Consider the following 21,828-nt stretch of genomic DNA (forward strand, 5'->3'; position numbering starts at 1 on the left):
CAATACTGAGCTGCTCCTCAAGTGTCTTGAACTCTAAGTGTAAATGGAAAAAACATCTAAAATTAAGCATTTCTCCTGGAGGAACATATTGCTGATAAAGCAAATCTTCCCATAGGACAAGCACACCTGCTGGAAGGTAGAGAGACATTTTTATGTGTGGGATTTTAACTTGAGATAAAATACTTTTCACGGGCAGTCATATGGAAGACAGCTGGCCAAAAATAATAACAGAGGAATTTGTGTCCCTTGAGAAATTCTGAGGTTTCAAAAAATATGATTTTTGACCTAAGTTGGGACAAAAAGTTTAGTACTCGGATTTTTTGTTGTTGTTTAATGACATATTGCCAAATAAAAACAGTGTATTTCTTTTCACTTTACCACTTTGACATTCTTTTGTTTTATTATTACATCATTCTAGAAGCCCAAACCACCCATTACACCACACTGTTTCCTTTCCTCATACTGTACATTACATTGACAGGCATAATCCCCACCCTTTTTAAAGATGCCTATTAAACCAGCTAAATGTCTTTGTGAAACTCAATATCAGGAACAGCAAGGATCCCTGCCCTAAGCTGGGCCAACAATGAGTTTTAACAATTATTTTTCAAATGTGCTTTTAAAAGATGGACATAAGAGACTAGAGCAGGGGGAGAAGTGCCTGGCACAGTCTGAACAACCCCAGGGAACATGACTGTTCCTGAAAAACCTGAACTAGCTCTTGGTGTGATGGCAGGCAGGCAAAGGGCCTGACACAAACCTGTCATCACTCATGGTTTGATTTTTGCTGTGGGCAGGGAAGCAAAACTTCACAAAGGAAAAATATTTGACCCAGAGAGCACCTGGTTTCCCCCCAGCTCAGGAGATTCCATGTTTTAGGCCAAATGCTTGGACCAAATGGGGTATAAATGTATTACAGAAATGAAACAATACTGTCAGAAAGAGATGGGCGGTGGGGGAATAAACCCACACATATGAATATTTTTAATATTTTTTTAAGCAAAAGCTTGGGTAATATTGATACACTTTAGTAAATGTTCCCAGTTACTCAAATCAGTATTTTCTGGTAGAAAATTGGTCTGTTGGAAAAAAAATTTACTTACTCTACCATGAAATCTCTTAGGTTCATTATTTATTTGGATTCAGTTGTGTTGCTGTGTGCTATGGAAAATTTCCTGGAGTCAACATTCCTCTAAACTGCCCCTTTGAAACCAAATAATTACTTGGATAGCTTTAGCCCCTGCTGCTCCAAGTGTCCAGAGGCCAAGTCTTTGGAGTAGTTCCTAAACTCCTGACCAAAGCTCCCTTCTCCAAATTTAAGCCTCACCTTTATCTCCAGAAACACACATCTCCAATGGACAGCTAAATTCACCAGGGAGGGGAGTAGGGGGTTGCTGCCTGGTCTGGGTGTCAGACCCTTGCCCTCACATACCTTCTGCCTACACTGCTTTAATGTTCCCACTCTATTTATTCTATTTTCTGCTTCTTTGTCTTTTCAGTGTTTGGAGACCCTCCTTCCTTTTCCAGCCTCTCTCTTCCTCCCATCATTTCCCATAGCTCACTCCTTCCTTCCTCTCTTTCTTCTTTCCTTCCCTCTCGGCACTCTCCCGGAGTTTCTATTCTCTCTTCTCTCCTCCCTCTCTTCCATCAGCACTTCCCCTAATGCTGCAGGAGGGACCTTGTCTGCCAGGGGTAGAGAGAAGGATATGCCACGTCCAGAAAAATCTAAGGCACAGACATCCCACTTGCCAGGGGACCATTCACAGATCCTGCTTCTCCTGCTGCTTTCAGTCCACGGGTACCAGCTGTGTGGATGGTCACAGGAGTGGGAGCACCTAAGGGCTCCTGGGAGACACAGCACGGAGTTCAAAGGCCGGAGACCTTGACCCCTGTGCTTGCAACTGTCCTTGGAAACCCAAGAGAAAGAGCCTGTGAAAGTAAGTGGTGCATCCTCCCCCAACCTCCTTCTTTGTTACAGCCTGAAAGTAACTGACCCTGGAAATATCAACATTTCTCACCCCCACTCCCTACCCCAAAATTCTCACTTACACTGGCTGCCATCAGAAAGCACAGCTGAGACCACTGAAATTTATCACACCTGTGACCCACACTGGATGGTAGGGAAAGCTCCTCCAGCTGAAGAGGCCAGTGTAGTAATGTGCTACCTTATCTCTAGTGCCACGGACTTCAGTCTATTTAATTTTCCCTTTGATTTTAATATAGATTTATTGAAAACAACAGTTATCAAAACAAACTGCACTGGCAAATTGGTGTTCGTCTGTAGCTGTACAAGCACCTATAAAGCTGCCAGTGTATGAAATAAATGGTGCTATATGGGAGGTCAGTTATTGCAATAGAAGTTCCCCAAGGATTTGCACTGGGCAGTTTAATATTTTTCTTATTACCCTCTTTTCTTTTCTACTATTTATGCCTCTCTGTTTAAATTTAAAGCACACAGCCATCTGCCAAGGCAAGCATCTCTGATAAAATCATCTCTGGTAAACCTTTCCATGAGTGGGCTTCCCTCAGAGTACCAGCAAATACTGTTGTGTCCCACTCAAAATGCATGCAAATGGAGACAGGGACACCAATTTTTCCAAGGGTTTGCCAGCTAGGCCAGCTCTTCCCCCCCCCTGCTTTTGAAAAGATTTGTCCTTACCTCATGCTCCTTGAAAAAAACCTCTACTGATTAAAGCCCTGCTTCTTGACATGTTATTTAACCTCCATTTAAATTCCATGGCTGTATCCCACCTTACACACATCATACCTGATATCTGTGGGCTCCTCCCTACACACGGTTCTAAAAAAATCAAATCCAATCATAGTCTAGACCTGCTCATCAGAAGAGATAAAAGGCTTTTTGTACTGATCTCCACATCAGGAGAACACAAATCAAATAGCATAACTGTCAAATGAGGAGACAAGGTGTTTAAATGCCTATAGAAACAGGAACTCTAATTACAGAAACATCTATAATGTAACTAATATTATTTACATTAGAGCAATGCTAATCCAGATGAGGGTTAATGTCCCTGCTCCTAAAACATTACAGTTTAAATAGACACGAGGCAGTGAGAGGATGGAAGGAGCATCAGCATGCTCTTCCCTGCTTGAGGATCAGGGTTGGAGGCAAACTCCCCACAATAGAAGAAGATGAAAGTGAGCCAAAATGTGCAGTAATGAAGATAAGTTTAGTTGCAGCCAAAGTGAGCAAGCGACTTGCTCAGCCTCACACAGGCTGCCTGGGGGGGGTGGCAGAAAATTAATAGAAACCATGGATGGCTTATATGAGTCTCTTACTCACAACAACATTACTCAGCAGTGGGCAGTGCTTGGATCTCACTGAGACTTGCACTGTGCCCTGCAAACATCCAGTTCACTGGGAATGAGCTCCTACTGCCACTTCTTAAAGTCAGGCTGTAGGTTTTTAGACCAGACTGCTCCATGTGGACCTTTATCTTCATGTGAGAGGCACAAGCCAGCATTTTGGTGGCTCCAGGGAACAAGGCATCTTTCTTTGGTAGGCAGAGAAAGTCTTGAGCTGATGGAGAGCAATAAATCTGCTCCATCTCCTGGACTGATTCACTGGTCAGCCTGCCAACATGCAGACAACCCATCACATCTGAGACTTGAACCTTTGGGCTTTAAAGTCTACACCCTGGAGGAACTCACTCCAGGTCAAACTCTTCCTACTCTTTGTGGGTCTGTACCCATGCAAAACATGCAGGTGGTGTTTTGTCCTTCATCCACTGTGGCGCCCAGCTGTTCTGTGGCAGCTGTTTCCCAACTTCACAGAGTGCTGATGAGAGGACATACTCTCCTTCTCTCCATCCTGCCCCTACCCAGCCTCTTCTTAGTGCAAAAAATCAATATTAACACTTGCAGCTACCAGCAGTTTAGAGACCTTTTGTGATTCTTCCTGTCTGACCCAAGATAACCCACTACAACCTAGGGTTAGAAATTATCAGTTGAGACTATATTCCATTTCATGTGAATTGCTGAAGTGAGGTATAAACAGAAAGAAAAAGTATGAGCTTCTCTAGATAAAGCTATTGCAATATTAAATATAGCCCTGATATCTTAAGGGATCTCAAACATTTCTCATCCCCTTCAGAAACTTCCTGTAAGAATAACAGTCCCACACACCTAAAATGAGACTAAATCTTCTGCGTTTGTAGGGAAAGGATCCACACAACTTGGCACTGGACCCAGCAGATTTCTCAAGACTTTGTTAAGAGTTCATCACAAAAGGGAAAGTCAGAAGGTAAGAAACAGAGCATTAAAAAGTCTGAATGACACATGCAGCCAGATTGTCTGCTTTGCTGCCAATTGATGCCATCCCTATTACTGGTAAAATCCTGTAAGCATGTTTCCCTAGTGCTCAGCAGCTTATTGCCATGGATGCCAGTATCTTGTCATGGTTTACAGCTTCTGTGAGCTGGTGTAAAAAGGCTTGCTGTCCCCAAGTTTACTGGTGGAGGCAGTCACTGCACAGCCAGAATGTGCCTCTGTGAGACTCTGCAAAGTAGCAACTCTATTAACACTCCTCTGGCACAGCTAGAGAGAATGTCTTCTAGAGAAGCTCACCATTATGTCTCACTGCTGAGCATCAAATACCAGACAAGGGAGAGAGAATCCCATGAACAAGACCTTCTGAACTTGCACAGGGGGAGTGCCATGATTTCAGACGTTCCTCTAAACAGGACCACTAGGAGTCCAGGACTGAAGTATTTAAGTTGGACAATTTATTTTTACCATCTCAAGGAAGAGTAAGTGGGAAGACTGGAGACAGCAGCCATTGGACAGTAGGACTGTGCAGTTTAGGACAGCAGCCTTGGGGCAGGCAGTGGATGGCTGAAGGAGTGGATCCAGGCAAGGAGGGTCTGCAAGTAAGGATCTGCTACAGAAACAGTTGGGAGTGCTAGAGCACTTCCCTTGTTTCTGCTAATATTCTCTCTTCACTCTTGCTCTCCATTTTTCCTTTCACTCCTGAAGTGTCTCATAAGGAAAGACACGCAATTTGCCTCTCCAGAGGAGATATGACACAAAGATGTGGCTTCACATCTTTACACCCCTCTTACATCCTCCACCTACAGTCAGAAGTACCCTGTAGCTGTAATGGGTAGGCAGAACAGGGATGGAAGGGAGAGGAAGCAACAAGAAGAATTGGAGGCTGAGGCAGAGCATCACTGTGAATCATTTCAATTTCCTCTGATCCTGTTTTATCATTGGGGGTGGGAATTTAAAAGATGCAGAACCTGTGTGAACAAGGTCAAATTAAATCACATTTCCAGGCTGGGGAAATTACTTTTGCCTGCAGCAAGAGAGGTGCACAACACGAATGAAGGAGGGGAGGTTCATGCCACCAGGCATGCTGTATCCAGCTATTGCAAGACAGAAGGAATTTATAATTATCCCACTGAAATATATCTCTGCAGGATTTCAGTGGAGGGGGGAATCACGCCAGTTGAAAGTGTAACAGAAAGACCAACTGAGATCTGATTCCAAACCTTATGGGAGACAGCTCATCCTTATCTCAAAGAACATGTGTTTCTGTCTAATGGGATGACATTACTCAACAGGGTCAACTACCCACACGCTCTGAAGACATAAGAGAGAGACTCTGAACATCTCCAGGACGATTCAAACCTGACAGCTTCAAGAAGATCACTGGGAGAAAGACCCAGATGCCACTGAAGTTCAAGATTTCCTACAAGAGCACACAAATTGTCAGGTCTGTTTAACACCTCTTGGTCAAACCTTATCCCTGTCTCTCACTGTCACAGCCTGTGGAGGGAGAACAGTGCTGTGTGTGGGTGGCTTGATGAACTGATAGAAGAATGGATGCAAAGGAGTCTCCTGAAAACCAGCCTAGAACACAGGACTTGGAAGAAGTGACTTTCACACACTTCACATACAATTTCTCAGGGAGAAATTAATACATGCAGTCTGACTGGATATATATGATTTTATATATATGATATATATGATATATATGATATATATGACATATATGATGCATTGCAGGCATCTGGGAATTTGTGCATTTGCCTTAACCAACTCACTGTCTCACTGCTAACAAAAGAAAGTGGCTGACATGGTGAGTGCAGGTGAAGGCTCTCAGCTGTGACATGCCCAATTTGCTATCACATTTTTGAATTTTGACCAGAGTCAAAAATGCAGGAATGTGGAGATGGACCAGACCTAGAGCTCACCTAATCCATGCCTTGCTCCTGGTGCCAGAGGGCACAGCAGCCATGCAAGAAACTTTGCAAGGGAAAATTAAACTGGCAGGACAAGACATTCCCTGTGACAGTTTCCTCCTCACACCAGTTGCTGGTTCAACCTGTACTGTAAGGACTTATGCCTCTTCCAAGTCTTATTATTGTTATTTGCTCTTAAAATTCAAGCTATTCTTATTATCTGAATAATTTTCTGAATTACAGTATATTCCACCTTATTGATCCCATGGAGGGGTTGAATCTACAGGAAAACTGCAGAAGCAATAAGATGTTCCTCCAACAATCAAGGCAGGAATCTGAAGGGCTGTGATGTGTAGGGCACAGGGACTGTATGATGGGATATGAGGCATTTCAACTGGTTGGCAGAAAAGGCTAGCTCAAGAAAAAGCTGGGCCAAGATAAAGAAATTTTGAGTGTATCAGTTTCTGAACAGGCTTGTGTCTGACAGAGAGCTGGCTTGTTGCACGTATTTGCCTGCTTTAAATAATTTACTGCTAGAGTAATGTGAGCTGGATTAAAGGACAAGAGAGGGGCAAGAAAACAGAATGGGAAATGCATGTGAGAAGTGACTTGTGAGAAAGATTGGTAAAAGGAAGATATTTCTCAGAGGAAGATAGGTAATTTCCTGGGTGAGGAATAGTGACAGCCAGGCACCAAGTCCTGGAATTCAACTGCAGGAGTTTATTTCTGTATGAAATGTAAAAAAAAAAAAAAAAAAAAAAAATCCAAAATTTTAAGAAGATATTGTGAAAATGAGTGCTGAAGATTTAGTGGCTGAGGTAAGGAAGAGCTGAGGCTCTGAAGCACATCAGCCTCTCAGACAGGGATGATCCTGGGGAGCGATGCTCAGTTGGGTCTGTAGCATCATCCTTCCCACTGTGAGTACCCTGACGGTGCTTCAGAGCTGAACTCTGTTGGGACAGCACCTGCTGGGGCTGAGTGAAGGGCAGGTTGGGCAGGTTGGGTGCTCATGGTCCCTGTCCATAGGGATAGGCTTTCCTCGTGCCATGTCCCTGCTGGGGCCACACTGCCATGGGACCAGGACACAGGGGTTCAGCATGGAAGTGTCAAGCCTGACCTAAATTCCCAGGGAGGAACTGGTGAGGCAGAAATTCCTGCTCCCCTGCCCTGCCACAGGAGGGGTTTGCTTCACTGGAGAGGAAGCTTGGCACAGAGAATTCTGCACAGTACAGAGGGGATGGAGAGGGAAAAAGACGTTTTGCTCTGCTCTCATCTGAACAGACTGGTTTGGATTTCAGCAGGGATTTTTCTCCTTTGAGCTTTAATCTCCAACTCCTATTAAACAGACAGATCAGTCTAAAGAAAGAAAGTATTTATTTATTTGGTTATTATTATTTTTTCTAGAGAGGAATACCATCTCGTTGGCATGACAACGGTGCTGTGGGCCACCATAAACACTGGATCATTAGCACCAATGCATTGGGCCATTATGTAGGCTTGGCCATCAGCACAGCTAAGGTGTGTGAGTTTATGGTGCAATCCCACTCATGTGACAGCATGGGAATTATCACAGCAGTCACAGTAGTGAGCACTACAGCTGATGCTGAGGTCCAGCCTTATACAGAATTACTTACTGCATTGGCAGAAAGCATTTTTCCTTTGAAAGAAGGCAGGCACAAAGCATAGAATTGAAGTCACTTGTGGTGTGTGGGCTGCCTCACATCTAATGCAGCTCCTGGGATGGACCACAGACATCGTAATACTCACCACTTTAAACTCCTAAACAACATCCTTGTGTGTAATGCAGTATCATGAGAAAATGTCCATGCATATAAGAAACCCCTTGTGTATTTCCTTCTAAGAACAGGCAGTTCCCACCACTGCAGATGTGCAGGGTGTTCAGCATGGCCCTGAATTACATGCACAATTTGTATGTTCTTGGGCAAGAGCAACTTGTCTTCCTTTTTACTGTAAAGCCCCATTTCAGCTTACGTATCTGTAGTAGATATTAATAACAATCATGCTGCACTTGGCTGCTGCAAACTCTGACTGATGAGAGCAGCCCTAACTCACACAAGTTTCCAATTGATTTTATCTCATGTTAAGCTCTAACTAATCACACCAGAGAGCTGCCTTAAAAGCTCACTAGATCTGTCCTGCTCAGGTTTGCTTGCCTGGCTAAAAGGGGAGGTGGGTATTTTTTCCCATCCTCTGCTGAATTTGGCTTCCCTGCTGAACTGGGAAGGGAGGAGGAGGAGCCTGGAGCCACAGGTCCAGGCTGTGGAGGTAGTGATCCCCTGCCCCAGGCTATGCAGCTTGTTTGGGCTCCAAAAATGAACCCAGCATTTTTCTTGCAGTACAGTCACATCAAACACAAATAAATAAGAAGATCAAAGTGTTGCTCACCCCATGCACTTTCCGTGGGCCAAAGCAGGAGCCACCACTCTGAACTGCTCTTGGACATGGCTCCAGCTTCCCCTGGCTTCTGTGGCACAGTTCAATAGCTCTGCTTTAGTTTTACTTGATCCCATTAATGACAAAAATGACAAACACATATGCGTTGCCTTTATAGCTATTTCACGCTTTGACATGATCCCGGGCAAGTTACCTATGCTGTCAGCGTGATGGATGGTGCACAGAAGGGGGGTTGGACAGGTGTAGCTCTTCTCACAGGGAAATATTTTTCCACACCATTAGCCTGTGGAACTCCTAGCAACAGGATATTGCTCAGAGAGGGATTTTAAAAAGCCTTGAAAAAAGAATGGATGCTAGTAGAGAAAACAAGTTTCTAGTTCTGCAAACAAATTTTAGAAACATTTGATAGGAAAGGGTGTTGCTGCATGCATGTGCTTAAACCACACACTGTGGCTACCAGAGTTTTGAAGAGAACTTTCCTCGGGAGCCTATGTCCCAGCAGTGCCTCTTTTAGGGCTCTAGCTGTGTCAGGCTTCAGCTGTAGAAATGATAATGTGGTTGATGTTCACATAAGAGCAATCTTCCTAAAACACTTGATGCAGTTACTGCAGTCTGACATCTGCCATCCAGTGTGCAACCTCTTTTTTGGAGAAGGAATTTTCCAAGGGGAAGGTCGCATAGGAAATGATACTGCAGGACAATGATATAAAAGGAATACGTAGCACTTGTTTGCAAAACTACAGACATGGTCTCCATTCTGCTGTAGAGATTCAGGGATGAGAAAAGTTTAGAATTATACTGGCATCTTGCAGAGTGTTATGAAAAGCAAAACCAAGAGGTTCTTCTGTGTTAGTCAGCAGGCTTTGGAAGAGATCTAGGTGATGGTGATGATAGTGATGCTGATAATGACAGTGGTGATGACAATGATGATTATGAACATCATGATGATGATGATGATGATGATTAAGAAGAAGAAGAAAAAGAAAATTAGTTTATCTCTTAGCCATAGAAAATTTTTGTAGGCTGAAGAAAATTTTCTTACTACTAGTCTTATGAGTCAACAAAGTCATTTAAAGTGTTGTTTTCTCATTCTAGGAAGACTAGTCACCGAGATTGCACCAGCTCTAAATCTCAATTTGCTGGCAGATAGTATTATTTCAGCCCTGCCTCTGCCAAATTCTTCCTATGAAGAGAGAGGGCTCTGGCAGAGGGCAGCCACAGATGGCTCAGAAGATGAAGAGATCTCATATTAGCTCTCCTGAGCTCTGGGACAATCCTTACACCAACCACTAGAGTCAAGCCCAGATCAGCTGCTAAGACCAGAATAAAGCTTCCAAACTCATAGGTCAACCTTCATCTCAGATGTCCATGTCCTTGCTAATAGCATGGGAGTGAGACACAGCTAACTGCAGAGCCTCCAAGCTCCTGTCCTCCTGGCGTGTAGCCACCAGCTTAGAGATGCTTAAACCAGGGCCACAGCTCTGACAAAACCAGGGGATAAAATAATTTGGACAGCAGGGACTTGTGGCAGTGGCAGCCGTGCCAGTGGCGGAGTGGCGGCGGTGGCAGCGGCGGGGGCAGGGTGGCGGTGGCACGCAGCTGAGACCGCTGGCTGTAGCCAGCAGAGGGCATGGACATTACACACGGCAGACAGCCACCCACACCCGCCGGAGCGCCCGCCGCCGCCGGGACCGCAGCGGGGAAAAGTTTAGTTTTAATCAGCCGAGTAATTAGCCTGCCATCTTTTCCCCCCTCCACCCATACTGCAGATAAAGCGATGCAAGGAATGGTCTGGGTCTGGCTCTAGGTGGTGATGGTGCCAGTGGCTTCAGGACGTGGTTCCATAACTGGAGAATTTCAGCACTTTCTTGGGGTGTCACTTTTTGGGGGACCGAATAGGGCACACAACAGGGCAGGTCCTAACAAATGCAATTCCTTGTCATATGATCCTAATGCGCTGCAGGTACACGTGCAACACAGTCTGTCCTTGCTTTCTGCAGTCGCTGCTACAGTTTATCACATTTCTCAGTCTTATTTTATACAGTAGCAGCTTGACGACGTAATGACGGGTGAGAGGGTCCCTTGTTTTAAGGATGCACGTTAGTGCTATAAGAATACAGCAGACTTCCAGTCAAGGCACGGTTCATGGTGGAATTTACATGTGTACTTGACTTTATGTATGATTAGTAATCCTACTGAAATCTGTATGCATAAAGTTAAGTGCATGCAATCAACCCTGTAGGTTCAGGATTGTATATATTAACTTTGACTTCAGTATTTAGAACATTGTTTGCAATGGGAAGGGATAGCACTGTGATAGCCTGCAACTATCTCGAATTTTGTTTTAATATTAAGTGAAAAAAACCCCACAATTGGAGGTGTACCCTATTACTCTTAAAGATGAGCAACACAGTCAAAGTTAAATCAGATGTTCGGAGTTATTTTAAGGTCCAAATAATCAGTGTAGCATATATATTTCAGTGGAAAATTTTCCTATGGGCCTCTGTGCATATCACAGCTCCATAGTGGTGCAGGACTCCATGTTTATGGATCCATTTTCAGGATCAAAATCCTCATTAGTAATACAGATTAATGGTAATTACAAATATAAATAACTTGAGTGTATCTTCTTATTTTCCTCTGAAGACATTGCTCACAGAAGCTAGCTAAATGCCAGATTTGTTCCCTGAATCCAAGCTGTATTAAGTTTGTGTGTGATGATGCAGTAACATAAAGTTAAATAAAGCTGCCTTTTTTTTTTTTTTTTTCAAGCCTTTAAACACTGAGCTTGGTTTTCAGCTAGCATAAATTGGACACTGGCGCAGGATTCAGATCCCTTTTTCCATACTAAGAAACTGAAAGAGTAAAAAAAACCAAAAAAAGCTTTTTGGCTAAGAACAAAAGAAAGAAGTTTAAATCTGAGGGATCATTTTTCATGATGCTGTAAGTACTGAAAATACAGCTTTATAATAAGAATGCTTTTTTCCCCTGGAATTCTGTAATTTTGATGGTGAATCTGTAGCACAAGCTGGGCTGTGACTGAATGTTTTCCCCAGGATACCTGAGAGATAAGGGATGGTTTTAATGTGGCTTCCTGAAGGGTGTCAAACTCTGAAGTTATTTAAAATGTGGCTTATATACACTATCCTGTGGAATATTTACTGAAGTCCTGAACTGTTGATGCTTTTGGTGATGAGCATGCTGCAGGATGAGTGCCTTGGAAATGTGTGTGGTGGCAAATAATTCAGGGTCCTCTGACAAAATGGCAGGACTCAGGTGTTGAGACACATCTCTATGCACAGCCTGTGGGGCAGCGGTTTCCAGAGAGGTGTTTGAAAAAAAAATTATAACTTTGGTCAATCAGAGAGTAACTATGAGGTGATGAGCAAAATACATGCACAATAATGTTTGCTCCAATTTGTGAAAGATCCATCCTCCTTGCTCTCACACAGGGTGTGCAGGAAAGCAACAGTGGAGCAGATGCCTTGAAGGGAAGCAGGCTCTTTTTGGTGGGTATCATCAGCCTCAGAGTGGCTGAGCTGCAGGTGAGAGCAGGGAACAGGGCTTCTGGTGGTTGTGTCAAGAAAGTACATGAAGCTCCTTCACCCAGGTGCTTTCTTCCTGAGTTGAAAAGCTTGAAATGCACATTGTTTTATTTTGAAATTTACGAGTGAAAATAAGGAAGGTGTTTATTGTCATTATTATTATTAACATTTCAAAAGATTTTGTCATTCAAAAGTCAGGCAAGCATAAAGACCTATCTGCATAAGACCTAACTCTGAAATGCTGCAGGAAAGATGGGTGTGTTTCAGTCCAGCAAAAAGCAAACTATCACAGTCTGCACCCAGTTAAGGCCTGAGGACACGCTTCATGCTGTGCCTGTGGACAGTTTTATAGGGGCTGGTACCTTCCGTGATCCTGGAATAACAGGTAAAGCCAGCCCATGCACTTTAGTAATGAGTCACTGCTTACACAAAAGTTGTTGGATGACACAAGCATGTGATCTCTCTTGCTGTCATACAGAGAATATAGCCCGATTCCGTGATGATGCTGAGAGGACTTCTTTCAGTGTATGTCACACAGTCGTATTTTGAGAATGCCAGTGCAGAGTTAGAGAAGAGCCATAAAATGCTGTCCATACTATTTTTGAGGGTAGCTTGAAATTATTTAACAGTTGAAGAAAAAAAACCCACAAAACACTTTGCTCTTGAGCAAAGTAACTAAGTCTCTTGGATCAATGTTTGGTGTACTTCACAAGAAACAATGAGACATGTTTGAGTCCCATCTAAAACTGGCTCTTCCATTTCCTATGACGGGCAGTTTTTGCTCGGGACACTCCTAGGGCTGGCAGGGAAGTTGCCTGTGTCCGAGGTGGAGCGTGTGTGCAGAAGAATTTGTGCAGAGCCGCGACGTGCATCCAGGAAACATTAAAACAGCAGTGTGAGTGCCGTGCGTGCGTGCCGCAGTTGGGAAACACTGGGAGTGTGAAGTCCCTAATTCGCTCTCTGGCTCTGCTGTGGCTGTCCAAGGCAAGTTTGGGGACGATGCCCACCCCTGGAAATCATGCCCATCCCATGCCAGAACACGCCGCAGGGTACGTGAGGGAAGGCTGCGTCCCCATGGGCATCCCGAGGGGAGTGGGCTGCCTCGGGGCCGGAAGGGTACGGGGCTGCTCCGGAGCGGGGAAGCTGCCGCCCAGGGGGCCCAGCAGCGTCCCGCAGCAATTTGGGAGGGAGCTGCACGGTGGAAAATATGATCAGTGCCAGGCGGGTGGGTGAGGTCGGCACGGCGGGGCTGGGAGGAGAAGCGGCGCTGCCGGGAGAGGAGCAGCCCCCGACGCCCCGTTTTGGCAACTCCGGGGGCCACGGCTGGCGGGCAGCCGGCGGGTGGGCGCCGGTCCTGGACTGCATTTCCCATACTGCCCGAGTGCCCTAATGTATGCAGTGCTCAGCCCGGCTCCGTGTGTGTGAGTGTGTGTGTGCGTGTGTGTGTGCGCGCGTGTGTGTGCGTGTGTGTGTGCGGCGGGAGCCCCTCGGAGAGTGGAGGCTCATTCACTGATGAGAGCCGGCACTGAGAGGCAGCACTGCTCCTTCCCTCGCACCCCCGCCGCCTCCCTCGCTGCTACATGCGAGCGGCGGGCGGGCAGCGGGGCCAGCTCGCCCGGGACTGCCCCGCTCCCCGCACGCCGCCAGCTCCGCGCAGCGCCCGCCGCCAGCCGCACCGTGAGTACCGGCCACCGCGCCCGCCCGGCCACACGCAAACTTTGCAGGGCAAGTTTCAGCCCCCCCTCCTACTTCCATCCCAGCCCCCGCGCCCTTTCCCTCTTCCTCCTTCTCTCTCCCCAGCGCCGGGGAAGCCGGGCGGCTCGGCGGCGGCGGGGAGCCGCGCCGGCCGCGGGGAGGGCCGGGTGGGTGGGGATCGGCATGGTAATGCCGAGGGGAAAGGCAGATAAAAGGGGGCCCCCCCCGCACCCTCGGCGAGCCCCGAGCTGCCCGGATCCTCCCCCCGCGGTGGCTTTCCGAGGGGGACCGGTAGCCACCAGGGGGATCAGGTGCCGGGTACCGCCGCGGCAGCCCGGCTGGGGACCGCGCACGGCGAGGGGGAGCCCGGCCGGACCCGGAGACCGGTACAGATCCCCCGCTCCCAAATAGATACCATTTTTTAAACTCTTCGGGTTTTTTTTTTTTCTTTTCTTTTTTCTTCGGTATTTTTCGGTGGGGCAAGCCGGGCAGTTATTTCATCGCTTCCCTCCGCTTCTCCCGGCGCTCGCTCTCTCCGCGGTCGCTCTGGGCAGCGACAATTTCATTTCCCAGCAGCTGCAAAACAAAAACTTTTTTCAAAGGAAATAAGCAGATCCACACATCCACCCAGGGGTTTGTTGGTTTGGGATTTTTTTTTTATTTGTGGGTTTTTTTCCCCTTTAAAATATACAAACTTAGTCTTTCATTTTGCAATAGAAGTATCGGGGGAAAAAAATACAAAAAACAAAAACCAACCAAAATCCAAAACACCCGCCAAGGTTTCTGTGCGTTCAAGCAACACTGCCCAGACAGCAATTTTATTTACTCCGAAGCTTTCATTTTTGCGATCGCGCAGTCCCCGGGCGAACTTTAGTTTTGAGCCGTCCCCAAAATGCGCGATCCCCGCTCAAAGACCGATAATTTCTTTTTTGACCTCTCGTTGTTAAGTCGCACTTAGCTTAATTTTCGACGCGGCTGAAGTTTGTCCAACATCCTCGCCCCTCTTCGGGTCCTTCATCTCTAAAAGATTGCCGCCCTTGCCCCTGGCTGCTTCCAGGTAGGAACCAAGTGCCTGGATCTCACATGCGGTGTTGTTCTGGTTTTATTATTGCAGATAAAACAAAGGTAGAGAGGCGGTTTAAATTGGCAGCGTTATTCAACGAATGAGCTAAAATTACTCCACATGTAAATGGCGTAGCTTGGAAAGCCAGAAGAGGTGAAAGGAATTATCCCTGTTTTTGCTTTAGGTTCTTTAGAAAACTTTCTGGATCATCCAGCGATGCGATCGAGAAATTGCAGGATTTTCTTTCTTTTAACCAACAACCCCAGCTCTAGACCAGGGAAGTCTGTAAATAGGTTGGAAGCGTGGAAAATAATTCTTCACCTTCAGATCTAAATACATAAAAACCATCTGGTTGACCACAATGAAATCATTAGGAACTGTCTACTTAAAGAGTTGTATTGAATGCTTATCCTTCCACACAGGAAATGTGTATGGTAAGTGATTGTTGCAATAAATCCAAACAACTCTGGGCATCTTCGCGTTTGATGATTTTTGTAACTCGCGTTTTAAAAAGGAAGAAAAAGTGGAGGGGTGGAAAGGCGACTTACCGGGCTGCACGGACAGGGCTGGCGGTGCCCCCTCCCGCTGCCCTCCCCGGGAGTGAATAATTCCCGGGGCGGCAGGAGAGCAGCGGCCCCGGCTACGTCCCGATCGCCGCTTCCCGGCGGGACGTGCGGGGCCGGGCGGGAGCCAGCCGAACCGGGCCGGGTCGGACCGGGCCGTCGGCCCCGGCCCCGCCGAACACCTGTTTAATGCGCCGGCGGGGAGCGCGGAGCGGCGGGGCTTGGCGGCGTTGGTAGGCTCAGCCCGGGGCTCACCCCCGACGGATTTTATTTTATTTGGGTTTATTGAACGATCTCCCCGGGCGGGAGAGAAGAACCGGGAGCGGGCGGGAGAGGGGGCGGCGGTGCGAGCCCGCCGGGCCGCCCGCGGGGGGCGTGAGGGGCCGTGAGGGGCCGTGAGGGGCCGTGAGGGCCCGGGGCGCGCCCGCCGGAGCGCGGCTGCCCCGGAGCGGATTGCATTCGGATTTCGCCAACTCGAGAGCGGGGCCGGGAAGCGGGTCGGGGGCGAAGCGGCAGCAAACCCATGGGTAGGCTGTGGGTTGGGGTTTTTTTCTTCTTTCTCTGTTTTCCTTTTCCCAAACCCCTGGTGCTTCCTCCCTCCGGCAGCCGCCGCCGCGGGAGCGCCCTCCAGGCCCGGGGGCTTTTCCCCGCGTTTTTTTTTTCTAAAAAAATTAAAATTAATAAAAATAAAATAAAACAAAAATGTTTAATTTTTTTTTTTTAATTTTTGAATAAGAAGTTTACAGCCAAAGAGAAGCGGGGCGCAGTCCAGGACCGGGACCGGGACCGGGACCGGGGCCGCTCCGCCCGGCCCCGCCGCCGCCTCCTCCGCTCACCGCGCTCCTAATTTTTTTTCCTTTCCCCCTTAAACCGGTTTCCACGGCAGCTGTCCGGGTGTGCGGCTGCAGTTGGCATATTTCACGCGTTGGAAAAAAAAATTAACTGTTTTTCCTTTGTATCTTAATCCAGTGATGAGAGCTCTCCTTTGTTGGCTTTCGAGCTTGCATTTGTTTTATTTATTATAAGGAAATCCAGTTTGGTTCAAATATATAATCCATTTGAGCACTTAAATCCCCAAACAGCTGGCATTATTTTGTTTTATAATCTTTGGCTTTTCTGCACAGAGCATATTTCTAAATTCCTACTTGACATTTATGGGGGAAAACTTTTTAATGTAAATGGATATTGTGAATTTTTTTTTTCCTGGGTTTTTCCTAATTTACATGCATCATCAATTTTCCTGGATTTCCTAATGTTTTAATCTTTTTTCCTCCCCTATATCTTGTTAATTAATTTTTTTCCCCGAGAAAACTTTTTTTTTTTTTTTTTTTTTTTTCTTTCTCCTGGAGGGAGAAAGACGTTAATTTGCCCCATTACTTTAATCTCTGGCATTTGGAAATGGTTGAGAGACCACAAAAATGCAACCTGTTGTAGAAACCAGAGTGGTGTGTTTTATTTATTTTAATCGATAGCAGAGAGGTGATTTAGTAGTAGGAACTCTGAGTAACATTTAGTAAAAGATTTGCAGATCTGGTGGCTGTGTATGGGGTGTGCATGTGCTTGCATATGAGCGCGTTTCTTTGCAGGCTGATTAGCAAGTGGGTTTTACACTTATAACCAGTGGTCACTGCTGTTTTCTCCACTTGGTGAGTGTTTGTGATGCCTGATAAATGCAGCTCTGTCATGGCTTCTCCTACTTTTATCAGACTTTCCTTTTAACTTATGCAGCAGCATGCTACAACCTTTGTAAGGAGAGGATTCAAAACTAAACCAGAGAGAACTGATTACTACTTGTTTCTTGGTAAGAGATTTTTTTTATGGTTCAGAGCTAAAGGCTCTTGATACAATTTGCCTTGGTCGTGGCGTGTTTAGCCTCGTTATGAGGAACATACACGATTACACAGGTAATTTGTGTGCACCTTGAACAGGGTTGCTCTAAAAGCCACTAAGTGTGCATATGGGTAGCCACAAAAAATAATACTAAAAAAAAAAAAACAGTTAGTTTTCAGTATGTCTGTCTAACCTTCATACTTGGTAGACAGTTTATATAGCTTCCTAGATTGATCTCCACCCTCCCTCCCTCTACTCCTTGTTTAGTTAATTCAACAAAGACTTTTTGCAATCTGTTTGGAGTTTGTCTGATGCCGTGGAAAAGTAGCTGCTGATTTATTTGGTTGCTTTTCGATTTCTGTCTCTAGCCCGTCTTTTCTCCTCCTTTCAGCGGGGATGTCAGCTGTTATTACTTCCTATTGATCCCTTTGCAAAGTGAGAAGTGAACTAAAATTAATGTCAATTCCACTGCTCAGATCAATAGCTGGAGTTATTTTAATCTGGATTTGCGCGAGGTGCTAAATTAAAAAAAATCAGCATAGAGGCAGAAAAGTAGCAGCTCCTCACTCCACCTGTGCCCACTGCCTTCCCAGCACCCAAGTGTTCCTTCCAGCTGATTACCCTGCAATCCATATTTTTTTAATTAAGAAGGTCAGTTAGTTTTCTTATTTTTGGGTTCTGTATTTAAACCTATGACATTTTGACATTGGGAGTGTATTAACGATAGATTTTCATAATGACTGGTCCGCCGCAGCCTAATCTGTCCATGTTGCTGGGGGGTGGGGAGGTGCTGGGTGAGAAGGGAGCAAGAGAGAACGAAAAAGGAAGTGGGAGCTGAAAAAAAATTAAATTTGGCTGGCTGAGATATTGTAATGTGTTGATTTATTCCCGGTGTAATGAAGTTTGCAAACGAATAAATGGCCATAGTGATTCACAGTATCCTACAGGAGTGTCAAGTGTTGCGGCCAGATTACTAATTTATGAAATACATTTAACGTAATGGTGTGAAAGCACAAGTAAAAATAGAAAAGCAGGCAGAAGTGGTTGCCTTTTTTTTTCCCCTGGAAATCTGTGTTTTTCTGTGATTGCTCAGTTTTGCTTCCATGTGCATGATCGCTTGTTTCTGAGAACAGTGGCTTATTTGCATGCATCTCTTTGAATATATAATTGTGTGTGTGTGTATATATATATATATATATATTTATATTTATATATTTACATGGTTATATAAGCCCTCCAAAACTCCAAATTTGCCAGTGGCTGCAGTTTTCTGACCTCCAGATTTTGATCAGCCTCATGTGAAGCAGCAAAGCAAGTGTACCCAGGACTGCAGTGCTGACCAGGCTGCCCTTGGCATCCCTCACTCTTCCTCTCCCCCTCGCTGTCCGTGGCAAGAACTCAACGAGAAAGTTATTTAAAATTTGGAAGAGAGCAAATCCGTTAATGCGAGATACATAATCTGTTAATTTAGCAATGATGTCTGTAAGGATGAGTGCCAAATGAGGAAGCAGAGAGATGATGTCCACTCATCTTCACAATTCATAACAGTCAGTGGAGCGGCTGGGTACAGGATGGGAGAGAGGAAATGCTATCACTGAACTGCATTAAAGCCCCAGACTGGATTTCATACACTTTGTTAACCTAGGCTCCCTCATTCATGGAGTACAAAAGGCACTCCATTAGGGAGACACTCTTTCACTAAGTTTTATTTGAGATGTTTGACCCTCTGGATTTAAGAGGCACAATTTGTAACAGCTTTTTATTATTATATGATTTTTCTGGCCCTTTGAGCTCCAGCGGCTAGTATATTGTTTCAAAGTTATAGTCCTTGTATTTTAAGCTGGGTTGTGGGGCCTGAATGGCAGGCGGCGGAAGCTTAAAAGAAAAGGCATGAGATTGATTGGGGGAGAAAATAACAACACAAAAAGCCACTGCGAACTGGGGGAGATGGAGAAAGAAGGATTTTCCCTTCTTTCACCCTGGGAGGGGGTTGTGACTGGGTGGGTGGTTGCAGCCAACCTGGGAGGCTCAGCAAGATGCAAGGCAGAAATTTTGTTAACATTTTCCTCTAAATGTTAATGGCACATCCAGGGCAGTTTACAAATCTACTTAAGAGTGAGTGCATTAGGAACTAAAATTACTGATCCATCCTCTCTTGTCCCCGACCCGAAAGGCAGATGCTTGCAGAGATCAGATGGCAGAAGCACCCATTATGATTTTAAATATTGTCAGAGACGCCAGGCATTTTACTGGGGAAGTCTTTTCTCCTTTGGCTCTTGGGGACTGTGTGTGCATGCATGAGTGTTTGTGTGTGACACACACACACACCCAGACACAGCCACGTTCCTGCATTCCAGTGGTGTGTATACATATGTGTGACAGTACTGAGTATTGTGTGTGTATATATCTACCCATATGTATGGTGAGAGAGAGAAAATACCTGTCAGTTACGTATGTCTCAAGCATCATGCACAGTTACAACTGTGTGTTCTGTCTGATTTGGGTAACTGTGTACCATGGATATTTTTATGTTGGTTCTACACACCCAACCCCCAAGCAAATAGCAGGGTGTGTGTATGTGGGGGCTTTCTTAAGTTTATTGCAGATATATATATGTGCCGCTTGCCATATAAAATTCCACTTATAATTTGGAGTTACTATGTTAATTTTAGACTGAACATTTTTTATTAGTGCATTATTAAATCTGCATGTTATTATGTTTGGTTTGCCTTTCATCCATCTGCACTGGATGATACCCTTTAACCTGGAGGGCCAGGGCTGACTCCACTAGCGTGTGAAGTTGTCTATTGATTTTCTTGAATGAGAACAGTGGCGCATCTCCGGCCGATGGCTTGCAACACATGTGGCCACTCTGCTGCTGGAGCATCCCGGAGAAATGAGTGCAGAAACCTAATTGGCTGTGTTTTCTTTCTCTTTCTGTTTCCTTGCAGTGTTTCAAGGGTGATGATGCTCCAGTAATTTTCCCCACTCCGTTCCTAGGCATCGCTTTGCTTTCCTTCCAGGGAAGATCGTTCTGCTTGTGCTCCTGCTGAGGAAAGACACTCCGATGGACTTACACCGGGCAGCATTCAAGATGGAGAACTCACCCTATCTCCCCAACCCACTGGCCTCCCCAGCACTGATGGTTCTCGCCTCCACTGCCGAAGCCAGCCGTGATGCTTCCATTCCCTGCCAGCAGCCGAGGCCTTTTGGGGTCCCTGTGTCAGCAGACAAGGACGTGCACATTCCCTTTACCAATGGCTCCTATACTTTTGCCTCCATGTATCACCGCCAAGGCGGGGTGCCGGGAGCATTTGCAAACCGTGACTTTCCTCCATCCTTACTTCACCTTCACCCCCAGTTTGCACCCCCCAACCTGGACTGCACCCCGATCAGTATGTTGAACCACAGCGGCGTTGGGGCTTTCCGCCCCTTTGCGTCCACTGAAGACCGGGAGAGCTACCAGTCAGCCTTTACGCCGGCCAAGCGCCTCAAGAACTGCCATGACACTGACTCACCCCATCTGCGCTTCTCGGACACTGATGGGAAGGAGTACGAGTTTGGCACACAGCTCCCCTCCAGCTCCCCTGGCTCCCTCAAAGTTGACGATACAGGGAAGAAGATCTTTGCTGTTTCTGGCCTCATTTCTGACCGTGAGACCTCGTCCAGTCCCGAAGACCGAAGTGACAGATGTAAGTACCTCTGTTGACTCGGTGATTCTTTAATTGTGCCTTGTTGAGATACGCAACAGGTGATTGCCCCACAGTGCTGCGAGACTTGCTGGTGGCAGTGGCAAAGCTGTCTTTCCTGCCTGCTGAGCTCAGCCATGCAATATTGCCTTGTTCTTCCAAAAGGGTACTGACGGATTTTAAGGTGAGGTGCTCTTGAAGGAGACTCACCTTCCAGCACATAGCTGGAGAGGTGAAGTTGACTGTGCAGAAAGCTGTCCATGCACCAGTATGAGGCTATAGGTGCTGGTATAGATAGATATGTGTGTAAACAGGGATGTGGCTGGAATGTATAGCCAGAAACTTCCCCACAGCTTGCAGCAAGCATGTGCCTCCTGCTTCTTCAGGTATTCCTTTCTGACCCTTTTTTCATGCACACCATTCTTAGAGCAAATGCATTACCGACCGTCAGGATTCCTGCCTCAGGTTAGGACAAAAGTACTTTTTCCTCTGGTTAACTTAAGAATATTGTTGGCCACTAAGCTCCCTCTTTAAGACAAACACAAATTGCCTTTACAATTCAATAAGCTGTTGCATCATGTGCTTTCTCTGAGTGTTTCCCGCATTTTGGTGCCCCTTGAAAGGTGATGTGCCCTTTTGCAGGCCAGTAATCGGACTGAAGGAACCCAGTCCACTTGTTCATGACTGTAACTGTTCCCCATCACCTTGCCCATTGTGGAGTTGCCACCACAGAGGGTCAGAGCTGTCTTTCATGAAGGGCAAGCTTCCAGGTTTTCAGAGCTGGGAGGTGACCTGCCCTGGGGAGTGGTCTGGGGGCAACAGAAC

The 21,828-nt window shown here is 46.0% G+C and overlaps 1 protein-coding gene across 6 annotated transcripts in view; it reads left to right on the forward strand.

Moving 5' to 3' along the window:
* Positions 1–13,357: 13,357 nt before the first annotated feature.
* Positions 13,358–21,828, forward strand: part of RNF220 (ring finger protein 220) — a 214,277-nt gene continuing 205,806 nt past the window's right edge. The window contains exons 1-2 of one of the 6 annotated variants that reach the window (XM_079313909.1): positions 13,358–13,840; positions 20,266–21,006. In XM_079313909.1, the coding sequence (XP_079170035.1) occupies positions 20,382–21,006 (625 nt within the window). In that variant the 5' untranslated portion in view covers positions 13,358–13,840; positions 20,266–20,381. Of the gene's footprint in view, positions 13,841–14,050; positions 14,916–15,603; positions 15,718–20,265; positions 21,007–21,828 lie in introns of those variants that run through there. The other 5 variants (XM_079313908.1, XM_079313910.1, XM_079313907.1 and 2 more) reach the window with 5 other exon arrangements.

This window comes from Erithacus rubecula, assembly GCF_903797595.1.
Source record: "Erithacus rubecula genome assembly, chromosome: 10".
Taxonomy (NCBI): Eukaryota; Metazoa; Chordata; class Aves; order Passeriformes; family Muscicapidae; genus Erithacus; species Erithacus rubecula.